Source organism: Protopterus annectens, chromosome 3.part0 (genome assembly GCF_019279795.1).
Source record: "Protopterus annectens isolate FY-2018-M chromosome 3.part0, PAN1.0, whole genome shotgun sequence".
Taxonomy (NCBI): Eukaryota; Metazoa; Chordata; order Ceratodontiformes; family Protopteridae; genus Protopterus; species Protopterus annectens.
In genome coordinates this window covers 553,675,085-553,687,858 of record NC_056731.1, presented here as the reverse complement: position 1 = coordinate 553,687,858, position 12,774 = coordinate 553,675,085, and the positions used below count along the sequence as shown (strand labels likewise).

The window sequence follows — 12,774 nt, the reverse complement described above, 5'->3', positions numbered from 1 at the left end:
CTCCCAGTATTCTAATTTGAATTAGGTGTGCTCGGCTTTTAGATTAAACTTTTCATTGTGGTTTATTACACTCTGAACTATTCAGTCTGGGTTACGGCCAAAATTTACCATTTTGACTTTTGTCATTCAAAGTCATATGGGCCTGTATTACAATTATTATTTTTACAAATTATGTTAGCTATAGTGTTCTCATAAGCTTGTTACCAAGCTGGTATACAGATTGAATAATCACAGGTTTTTTCAGTTCTATCATGTTTGGGGTTAAACAATTCAATATGATTTGGTGAATATATTATTCATGTGTATATGCTTCCAATTATATATAACATTTCCATGTTCTACTTGCTATAGGGAATGAATGTTACAAATGTGTTTTTCACACACAACTTCCATTTAGTGGTGATTGTTTAGTTATTATTTTTTCACAAATTATGGAGTGCCTATTTGTCTGTTATCATTGACTAGTGGAACAACAGGGACATTCAAATAAGTGTACCATAGGTTATTTAAATTTTATAACAACAAAAGCATTAACAATTTTTGTAGTTATATGTGTATATATTTAGTATAATAACCATTGTATTTACATACTGGTGTTTATTGTCATTCTCGATTCAGCAAGGGTTCACTGTATGTTTATTTAATTATATTCAATTCATATTGGTATACATACACATTATTACATCTGTGGGTACTATTTGTTGCCTGAGGACTATATATCCACCTTCTCTAGTTTTTGACACAGGTTATATAGTGATAGGGAACCAACCCTTGGGCTTGGCATATTGAGTCGCCACTTGGATTATAATATAATACAATATTTGATCCATGTTATAATATATTTTGTATAAATTGCCTTGCTCTCTATACATCTATTCATATCTTTTAGTTCCACACTCCTCTCCTGGTCCCTCCATTTTCTATTTTTATTTTTTCAGTACTTCGGCCTGCATAATATTACATTATAAATTTGGTTCTATTTTTTGGATTGGTCCAGTGTCATTCATAAATTGAGCCTTTTTATATCTGGTTTGTTGACTAGTTTATGATTTTTGGTAACATATTCTATTGTTTGTATAAATCAACCAAGATTTTTTCTCCCAGTGTTCCGCTTTTGGATAAATTGGACACAGGTGGTTCTTAGGATACTTTTTCCTGTTATGGTCCATTTATATTTGTGTGCACATTGACGTGGTTGTTTTTGAGCCATTATTGTCGGTGTATCAGTTCTACCAGCTCTCCTCCATCTCCTTTCTCCATTTTGCTTTTTGGATAATTTGCATATCATCTTTCGGAACTATAAGGTATATGCAAAAAATATTATCTTTCTAAATTATGGATTTTTCCAGTTTTATTCGGGGGCTGGTTTCTGATAGAGAGGACCTCGAGGTCTTTGGACTAGGGTCATCTACAGGGAACACTGGGGGGTCCGATTTGGTTGATTCTGAATCTAATTGTGGACTACTTTTTGGAAACTTAAATAAACATCTTAGATCCCTAAGATCCAATATTTGGCACAGTAAGCTATTTAATGCTTACCAGACTGCGGGGATCACCCCAAGGGGACTGCGTGTTCGCACTGTTCCCCATGTTACTAATGCGGATGAGGAACTTAATTTAAAATGGAACAAAATACAGCAGGAAGCAACCATGGCTTTTGTTGTTGAATTGCTCAAGTTCCATAATAGGGCCATTGACAAAGAATTAGAGGAAATCAATACTCTAGTCAACAAATTGGTAATTTATGAGAAAGAACCATTTTTTAAGACTTCATTAAACAAGGTGGCTTCTGATCTACGCAAGTTTGACACTGAACTCAAATCCAGAAAAACCAAAAAATTTACCAGGGACCAGGAAGACTATAGGAGGGGGAATCCTTTTATGTCTAGCTCCAAACATGTTAGGTTCTCACCTATTCCTTTCAAATCTACTAATAAAAGGAAACGACCCAGATCTATATTAAAAAGGCAGGAGATTGAGACCACATCCTCTTTTGAGGACACTTCATCAGGCACAGAAAATGAAGCCACAACAGTCTCAGAGTCACCGACCCCAAAAAGAATACCAAGGTCAACCCCTTTAGGCCCAAAACCAGGCGGGGAGGACGGAAACACCGTAGAAATAGAGAACATTCAGGGTCTCTTGAACCTTGCTCTGGCGAAATGACAACCTCATGCTACAATGTCTTAAATCTATCATGCTTTGAACCATCTCCCATTCAGTTAAGAATGTTGAATAAAGGCCTTTCTTTTATTCCAGGTTTCACTGTGTCAGAGGAATCTTTTGCACAGGATGTTGTGAATTTTTGTTGTTTGTTAAATTTGAAGTTGTTTTTTGGTGATAGTGATGTTAGCTATGATCATGATAGATTCACATATCATAGATCTAACTTTTCTCCACCTATGCATCAGATGGTTTTGCAATTTCAGAACAGTGTACTTAAGGACCTGCATTTTTTGAGTTCTGATATTTCATTACAACATAACAATCTTTCTTTTGATGAAAGACAAGCCATTCTTGAACTTCAAAACAATAGGGAAATTGTGATAATCTCAGCGGATAAAGGTGGTGCTGTGGTTGTATTAGACTGGGCTGATTATGATAAGGAAGCATTACGACAACTAAATGATGAAAGATACTATTCACATATGGTCATTGACCCCACTCATATGTTTAGGAAACAAGTTGAAACATTTTTAAGACAGGCAAGGGATGAGGCTATCATTACTGATGATATCATGAATCAACTTTTAGTTCATGATCCCATTAACCAATACATATACTTTCTGCCAAAAGTTCACAAAGATCTCTCTCATCCACCTGGCAGACCCATTGTATCGGGTAAGGGATACATTACAGAACCTCTTTCCTTATTTTTGACCAAGCATTTGAAGCCTTTGCTTTCCAACATTCGATCACGCCTACAAGATACAACGGATTTTTTACAGATTATCTCTGACACACACCTTGATCCAGATTGGCTTTTATGTTCCTTAGACGTAAGTGCCTTGTATACCAATATTCCACACCAGGATGGGCTACTTGCCCTGGCTTATTGGCTTGAAGTCTCTAACTTATATAGTTCTGACTTCAATAAATTTCTGGTGGATCTGGCACAATATGTCCTTACCAGCAATGTTTTCTATTATAAAGAACAATGCTTTTGGCAAACCAAAGGGACAGCTATGGGGGCATCTTTTGCCCCCATATATGCTGATCTCTTTATGGCGTTTGTTGAGAAACACTTAATCTATGATGAACAGAGGAACACATTCTTGGCGGGCATTGATATATGGAGACGGTACCTTGATGATGTCTGGTTGGTATGGAGGGGGGATGAAGGCTCACTATTGGATTTTGTGACATATCTTAATAATAATGAATGGGGCCTGCATTTCACCATTAATTATGATAAGGAAACTATTACATTTCTGGATGTCCTAATTCAGAGGGCACCTGATCATACATTATTCACTGAGATATATAGGAAGTTTCCGGAATACAATACAATCTTGCATGCCTCTAGTTATCATCCACCCCACATAGCACGTAACATCCCCAAGTCACAATTCATACGTGCGAAACGTATTTGTTCTGAGGAAAGCACTTATTTGAAACATAAATCAGATATAACCAACAGATTTAGATCTTGTGGTTATAAAAGTGGCCACATTGCCATGGCCAGTAATAAGGTTAGCTCTTTGAACAGAAGTGACCTATTAACATACAAGACACGCACTGACTCAACTGGTCAACCTCTTAGATTTACAACTACATTTGCCCGTAATTCAAATCGACTCATTCAAAGTGTAAGGAGACATTGGAATATCTTACAATGTGACATGGAGATAAACAGCATTATTCCTGAAAGTTGTCTTTTTTCCTATAGGAAAGGGAAGAATCTCAATTCTTTCTTCAATCATTACAAACATAGGGATAATAAATCATCAGATTTGACACAAACGACATTGACAGGGGAACCCTTACAGGGCTGTTTTCCATGTGGACATTGTAATAATTGCAAATACATCCAAAAGTCCAAACAATTTTCTACTCGCAATTGTTCAAAAGTTTTTGATTTACGATTCTTCTCTAATTGTTCCAGTGACTGGATTATTTATTTAGCTTCTTGCAGTTGTGGTGCTTTTTATGTTGGACAAACGTCCAGACCTCTTAGGATTCGAATCTCTGAGCACCAAAGTAACATTAAACAAAAAAAGATACATAATGCTTTGTACAAACATACTATAGCACATTCTACCAGTAAATTCAATTTTATCATCATTGATATGATTTTTGGCAATAGGGCTAATAAATCTCAATGGCACTCTATATTAAATGCAAAGGAAAAGAAATGGATTATTAGACTGGGTGGCTTGTTCCCACCGGGACTTAATGAACATTTATGATTGTTAGCCAATGGGATTGTTGCTATCTGTATATATGCAGCCACTGTTTTTCACATTAACTTTCTGTACACTGAAGAAGGCTGTGCTTTGCCAGCCGAAACCGGCTTGTTTCTGTAACATGCTGTGATTTTTGTTTAATACAATTTTATCAAGTCACCGTTTGCTGGCTCTGAATTTTTTGTTCCTGTTTGCTGATGTTTCCTGAGCCTTGCAGTTGCTGCCGTGCAGGAGGTTTCCTTCTCAATTAACCACCAACAGCCATTAGGACAGTTCCTTTGTACATTGCTGAAGTTTTATGCATATATGTATATAAATATTTATTTATTTATATACATATTTATATATCTATCTATATGTGCTGCTGCTGATGATACATGTACATACACATATACCTGGCTATATACCCCTGACTGTATATTATACCATGTTCTACTTACCTCTGGATTTATTATTTGTGTAAGGCTCAGAGTATACTTTGAACACTTATCACCATTACAACCCACTGGTACAATATGAATTCTGCCTGTGTACTTGGTTACTACTTTTCTCTGTATTGTCATACGCTTATTTTATACTTCTAGTTTTATAGCTTACAGTTCACAATCAAATCACTGCTTTTCTGTTCACTGTTGCCATTAGGCATTAATAGGTATTGTCAAGCTAGCGTATGTTCTCTTGTCTTTTCTTTTATTGTAAATTATGTTTTCTGATTCATTACATGGTTTTGTAATGATTTCATATTGTCTGGTCTTTATAGCTCGGGTTGTGGTTGAAAAGTATCTTTGGACAAGCCCACCTATCTGGTTCAGTACTAAAAGATTTCTTCCCACCCAAGCTGTTTATATTTTTACACAAGCTTTTAATTCTTACCAGTGCTTTTTAAATGAATTCAAAAGTCTTATTACAGTATACAAGCCAGAATACTAGATCAAGATGATTAGAGTTATATGTAAGGTTTACATACATAAAAATATCCTTCTGTCCTAACTCTGGTTTCATATGGCAACATTAAAACACATGCATTCAAGTAAACAAGAGTAATACAGCAAAAAGGTATACACTTTCCTGGGTCTTGTGGAAACAAAAGGTGCTAAAAGTTTATTTTTCTCTACTGCTAACAAACACTGAAGATGCATACCTCTGAAGTGGTTTGATTTTCTGTGACATTAGCTGTAGATGCAGATGATGCTGTGGGGAGAGATCCATATGCAGGATATGCATAGCTGTAGCCACTGTAAGGGTCATATCCCCACTGGGCACAATAGTTCATATACTGCTGATAATACTGAGCTACATCATAAGTTGCTGGAGTCACCGCCTCTTCAGACTTTGGCTTGGTACTAAAAAGACAGCCAGAGTTACAGTCATCACAGTACAATTAATTAATAAAAATATAATCATCTGTATAATCTACTTTTCATAAGACACGCAGCACAAGCTTAGCCTTGTGTAAACTTTCACATACATTTAGCTTGCTCCAAAGCAATATTTGAGTTATACTATAAAAGTCTTACCAAATATGAAGAAAAAGTAGTTGTGTAAAATCTTACTATAACAGTTAGTTATGTACTCACCATAACGTTAGATGTATGTAGTCCATCTCGCCTCACATTCTTCACTTGTGGAACTTGTGGGTTTGGAGCTGAATGTCAACTCCGACTCGGCCTATTTACTAGCTTGAAAGTCTTTGATTGGCTGGGCTAAGAAGGTATCCCACAATACACTGCTCCACATCCCCAGATCTAGTTTGCTGCCAACAGAAGAATCTTATTCATCGCCCAAACACACACACATACCCATAACAACGAGGTCTAACAAATTATCCAAAGGGACTTAGTAACATCTGAAGTACAAGGAAATTCTCCAGATCCTCCAGGCGTGGGGGACGGTGGGTGGGTAATGAAGAATGTGAGGCGAGATGGACTACATACATCTAACGTTATGGTGAGTACATAACTAACTGATGTTATGTAGTCCTATCTTGCCTACATTCTTCACTTGTGGGACAGCATCCCTAGCACCTACATCCTGGGTGGCTCAATGGAAAATACTCCTGAGCATTGTGGAGCCAAAAGATGACCTGCCCCTGGACACCACATCCAATTTGTAAAGGGAAAGAAATGTGTGAGGAGAAGCCCATGTTGCAGCCGCACATATATCATCCATTGATAATCTAGCCTGAAAGGCTGTGGAAGTGGAAACTGCTCTGGTAGAGTGTGCTCTGACTGGAAAAGGCAGGCTCTTTCCCCCTGCCTGATAAATAAATGAGACGCAACCAGCTATCCACCTAGATATGGTGACCTTGGAGACCGCAGACCCCAAGCGATTCTCTGAGAACGAAACGAAGAGCTGGTCTGACTTCCGCCAATCTTTAGTCCTGTGTAGATAAAAGCGTAGTTGCCTATGAACATCCAACAGATGAAACTGGTACTCTGCCTTACTGGAGAAATTGGGGAAGAAGACCGGCAGCTCAATGGACTGATTAATATTAGATAAGGAAGCCACCTTGGGAAGAAAGGACAGATTTGGTCTGAGAGAGACTCTATCTTTATGGAATTTCAAATATGGGGGCTTGACTGATAGGACCTGGAGTTCTGATACTCGTCTGGCCGATGTGATAGCTATCAGAAAGGCAGATTTCCATGTAAGAAATTTTAAATTGCAGGAAGCTGCGGGCTCAAAGGGTGGGAGAGGGAGGGCCTGCAGAACAAAACTGAGGTCCCAGGGCATAACAGGTTGAGATACAGGGGGACGAAGGAGAAGAGTGCCTTTTAGGAATGCTCTACACAGCCTGTGTGCCATTAAGCTAGATTCATAAGCCACATGATAATTAGAAATAGCCACCAGCTGAACTTTGATGGTGGCTGAGGCAGACCCTTGGTAGAATAAATGAGACAAAAATTCCAAAACAGAGTCAATGGGAGCCGTGTAGGGGTCAATACCTTTTGACTGGGCCCATATCGAAAACCTTTTCCACTTGCTAGAGTAGACCTTCCTAGTGGACGGCTTATGAGAGGACGAAAGAATATGGACTACATCAGAAGAAAAATTGTAACACCTGACTACGGCTGGAAGTGGAGTAGCCAGGCGGTCAGACGGAGGGTCTCCAGGGAGGAGTGGAGCTGTCCCGACATATGTGTCAGCAAGTCTGGACGAGGGTCCAGAGTCCAAGGAGCATCCACGATGTAAGGTTGAAGGAAGGGGAACTCTTAGTTATGTACTTACCATAACGACAGGTGTATGTGATCCATCTCACCTACATTCAATACTGATGGGCTTGGAGCGAAGAATTGGCTCCGACTCGGCCGTTCTGACTAGCACGAAGTCTCTCATTGGCTGGGCCAACCCTATATCCCAGGATGCACCACGCCCAAAACCCCAGATCTAGTTTGCCCCCAACACATTCTTCCACCCACAGAACACACAAGCGACAAGTGTAAGAGGAGAGAAAAAATAATATCCTCATGGGAGTCAAACAATACTTGCCTCTTCCAAATCCAACAGGAAGTGGGAAGGAGGGCGGGTACGTAAGAATGTAGGCGAGATGGATCACATACATCTATCGTTATGGTAAGTACATAACTAAGAGATGTAATGTGATCCTATCTCGCTTATATTCAATACTGATGGGACGGCGTCCCTTGCACCTAAATCCTGGGAGGCTCACTGGAAAACACTCCTGAGCACTGTGGAACCAAAGGAAGCACGACCTCTAGATGCCATGTCCAATTTATAATGAGAAATAAAGGTATGTGGAGAAGTCCAAGTAGCCGCTGCACAAATCTCATCCACGGACAACCTAGCGTGAAAGGCCACTGAAGTTGCCATAGCCCTGGTAGAATGTGCCTTCACTGGAAAGGGAAGATTCCTACCCTTCAATGCATAAATGAATGAGATGCAATCCCTAATCCACCTAGCGATAGTCGCCTTGGTTACAGATCTGCCAATTCTGTTGTCTGAAAAGGACACAGAAAACTGGTCTGATTTTCTCTCCTGTTGTGCCCTATTCAAATAAAACCTCAATTGTCTATGTAAATCCAACTGGTGAAATATGTATTCTGCTTTGTTGGAGAATTGTGGAAAAAAGACTGGTAGCTCAATAGCCTGTTGGAGACAAAATGCAGAAGACACCTTAGGGAGAAAGGAAGGATTTAGTCTTAGAGATACTCTGTTGTTGTGAAAAATCAAATAAGGAGGCTTGACAGAAAGGGCTTGAAGCTCCGATACCCTTCTAGATGAAGTAATCGTTACCAAAAATGCAGTCTTCCATGATAAGAATTTTAATTCGCAAGTGGCTGCAGGTTCGAAGGGAGGAGATGTCAAAGCTCCGAGCACCATATTTAAGTCCCATGGTAGAACGTGTTGCGAAATCGGGGGGGCGAATTAACCAGGCTCCTTTTAGAAAGGCTTTACACAGCTTATGACCCATGAGGGAAGGCTCATGAGCTACGTGATAATTACAGATCGCTGCCAATTGAACCTTTATAGTGGAGACAGCGGAACCCTGTCTAAAAAGTGTCGCCAAGAAATCCAACACCGCTGACACAGGGGCTGTGAGGGGATTAAGGTCACGCTGCTCAGCCCAAATAGCAAACCTCTTCCATTTACTAGAGTAAATCTTTCTAGTAGAAGACTTATGAGAGGAGGACAGAATCTGTAGTACCTCCGGGGTAAGGTTATGCTGTCTGACCAAGGAAGGAAGTGGAGTAGCCAAGCAGCGAGTCTGAGAGTTCGGAGGGATGGATGAGGCTGTCCAGACTGAAGAGTCAATAGGTCTGGAGCTGGGTCCAGGATCCAAGGCCCATCCACCGCATATTTCCGAAGGAAGGGGAACCAAACTTGACGGGGCCAGAGTGGTGCTATCAAAATCATGCTGCTTCCTGCGTAGATTGCCTTCTGAATCACTCTTGGCAAGAGAGGGACCGGAGGGAAGGCGTAGAGCAGACTGGAGGGCCAATCGTGGACTAGAGCATCCCTGGGCGGCTCCCCTTGAGGAGGGATTAGAGTGAAATCATTTCTGCACTTCACATTGAGGGGACTGGCAAAGAGGTCGCAGCAGGGAAGACCCCACCTGGAGAATATCTGAGCCGCAACCCGATCGTTCAGGGACCACTTGTGAGGCATCAGAATAGCTCTGCTCAGCCTGTCTGCAATCACGTTGGACTTCCCCAGAATGTGCGTTGCCACTAGAAAGTGCTGGGAAGCGATAGCCCAGCTCCACACTCTCATGGCTTCCCTGCAAAGGGGATAGGACTTGGATCCCCCCTGTTTGTTCAGATACCAGACAACCGACATATTGTCGGAAGGAATTGCAATAGGTCCCTGGGGAAGAAAGCTGTGGAGTGCCTGCAACACTAGAAGCACTGCTCTCATCTCCAGAACATTGATATGCAAGTGAGTCTCGTGATCTTGCCACGTACCTTGAACCGTCCTGCCCAGGTAATGCCCCCCCCCCCCATCTGGGAGGCGTCCGTGGTTACCGTGGCAACGGGGGACAGGGGGATGAACGATCTTCCTTGATTCAGATTGGAGGGGAGAAGCCACCAATGAAGATCTTGTCTGCATCTCTCCGTAATGAAAACCGGATGGGACAAGGGCAGATCCTGATATGACCACTGGGCCGAAAGGAGCCACTGAAGTATTCGCATGTGCAACCTGGCAAGAGGGACTAAAAGGATGGTAGCTGCCATTGTTCCCAACAACTGCAGAACTGTTCTGGCTTGAGCTTTTCTGCGGGGCAATAAGGCCAGAACTTAAGCCTGTAACACCTTTATTCTGTCTAATGGTAGGAATGCTCGCATCTCTACAGAGTCTAGCTCTGCGCCGATAAAGGCAACACGCTGTGATGGCAGCAATACAGATTTTGCCCAGTTGAAGGTAATTCCTAACAGATGTCCCCATTTGATGGTGGTTCTCATGGCTTGAAGAAGTAGATGCCTGGTGGGGGCGGTGAGGAGCCAGTCGTCTAGATAAGGAAACACCTGGAATCCTAGACGTCTCAGGTGAGCCGTCACCACTGCCAAACACTTGGTAAACACCCTGGGGGCTGTGGTGAGACCAAAGGGCAGGGCCCGGAATTGGAAATGACTGGCTCCCAGCCGGAAGCGTAAATGATGCCTGGAGGCCTTGTTTATCTTGATGTGATAATAGGCGTCCTTGAGATCTATGGAGCACATCCATACTACTTTCTCCAGCAAGGGGAGAATGGATTGTAACGTGACCATTCGGAACTTGGACTTTTTCACAAACCGGTTTAAATGGCTGAGATCCAGAATGGGTCTCAAGTCCCCCCTGTTCTTTTTGGCACCAAAAATAATCTTGAGTAAGTTCCTGATCCAATCTGGTCTGCGGGGACTGACTGGATGGCTCCTTTTCTTATCAGCTTTGAGATTTCTAGTGCTGCTTGATCCTGTTGACTGGGTGGAATATCCGGGATTCTTTTTGACGGTGGGGGAGAATGGATGAAGGGAATGGTATAACCTCCGGCGATGATTCGAAGAACCCATCGATCCTGAGTGATGGATTCCCAGGCCTGAAGATGCTCCGAAAAGCGACCCCCGACTGGCTCCGGAGACGCACAGTTGGGTAATCCCTCAGGGATGCAGGAAGGAGGAGCCACAAAAGGATTCGCGGTTTCCTTTATTGCGGGGACCTCCGCCGCCTCTGGGACGATGTCTTCCGGAGTAATTTCCCCCTCCTCTGCCTCTGGAGGGAGGTTTACTCCGATGGGCAGGGGAAGACTTTTGAGATTTTCTGAACCACATTTTTCCTCCCCTCTGAGCCTTGGGATAAGGTCTAGTGGGGCGAGAAAAACGGGCCCCAACGGCAGACAAAGTCTTGCCCTCCTGCTCACATCTCATGAGGGTGTCTTTCACTTTGGGTCCGAAAAGGGAGGACCCGTCGAAAGAGGCGTCCGTGAAAGAAGACTTGAAAGCCTCCGCAAAATGACACAAGTGCATCCAAGCTTGCCTCCTGAGGGTTACGACTGAACTCGTTGCTCTACCAGCCCCCTTGGCTGCATAAGATATGAGCCTCATGGACGAGTTGAGATGGAAGAAAGGGTAGACAGCTGGGCGTTAACAGACTGGGTCAATGCCTCAGGCACGTTACCCGCCAGGGTATCTCCCGACTCTTTAATGAGATCCCTTTGGAGCCGCGTAAAATGACACAAGTAATTCAGCGACCACAAAGTAAAGGTCGCTGAAGACAGGGTACGCTTCCCATACCTATCCATGCTCCTAGACTCCTTATTAGGAGGATGGATGGAAGTAGAAGCCTCTGCCACATCCTGCTGAGTGGCAGATGCCACCACCATGGCATCCACAGGAACTCCCTTGGTCAAAAACTCTTTTCCAGGAGGTGCCGATAGGAATTTATTGGGGCAGCTAGGAACTGGCTCCACAGAGTCAGGGTGTTCCCACACCCTTAGACAAATAAGATCCAATAATTCATCGAAGGGTGGAGACACCCAAGAGGCAGAAGGCTGGGCTCTGAAGGCCTTGAGGAAGACAGACTCCTCCTCAGAAGGGTTTTTGGATGGCCAGTCGCCCCGCTGCCTCAAGATCTCCAGGATGTCGGAGAACGAGACATCATCAGAGGATGACTTCGGGGACCCTTCTGCATCATCGAGGTCGGTGTCCAAGGTGACAGACTCATCTGGGGAGTCTAGGTGCTTCCTTTTACACAGCTTCTTTCTGGGAGGCTCATCAGGCATGGACTCTGAAGGGCCTTCACAAAGCGGGGGACCACACATGGAGGTATCCTCAGGCCTTGGAGCCCCGCTGTCCAGAGATAGGGGATCGCCAGAAACTCTAGTCGTAGTGTCCAGGGAGGGAGATGACGATTCGGGTGAAGTCACTAAGGACTTGGCCAGCGCGCTCCTCATAGTGTCGAAGGCGGGTCCACCCGAATCAGAGGAAGGGCCCGTCTCCGAAACCATGACCGGAGTCGGGGTCCCCCTAGCTGAAGCACCAAGGGGGAGACTCTGAACCGAAGTTAGTGGTCCCGATGCATCACCCCCTGGCCTGACTGAGGACCACCGAGTACCGAAACCTGCAGAAGGAATAGAGAAGGTTGGAGCTGAGGCCGGAACCGAAAGACTGACGGGGGGTCTCAGAACCGACCCAAGGACTTCACTCGACTCAGCACTCTCCGACTCTGGCAACACCAAGGATGTCGGAGGAGGAAGGAATGGAACCGATACTATGGTGGACTCTGGAGCCGACTGGGCTGGAACCAAAAATAATTTAGATAACACTTGCGACTGTAGAAGTCTCTGGACCACCCTATCTACGTCCGAATCAGACAACCTGGAGGACCTGGAGGAGACAGAAGGGGGTCGAGAAACCTTTCCCATCAGATCCGA

The 12,774-nt window shown here is 43.3% G+C and overlaps 1 protein-coding gene across 5 annotated transcripts in view; it reads right to left on the bottom strand.

The window, feature by feature from the left end:
- LOC122796474 (tRNA selenocysteine 1-associated protein 1-like) overlaps positions 1 to 12,774 on the bottom strand; it is a 632,772-nt gene that overhangs the window by 229,054 nt on the left and 390,944 nt on the right. For all 5 annotated transcript variants that reach the window (XM_044064978.1, XM_044064977.1, XM_044064980.1 and 2 more), the window contains one exon: positions 5,548 to 5,749. In XM_044064978.1, coding sequence (XP_043920913.1) covers positions 5,548 to 5,749 — 202 coding nt within the window. The remainder of the gene's footprint in view (positions 1 to 5,547; positions 5,750 to 12,774) is intronic.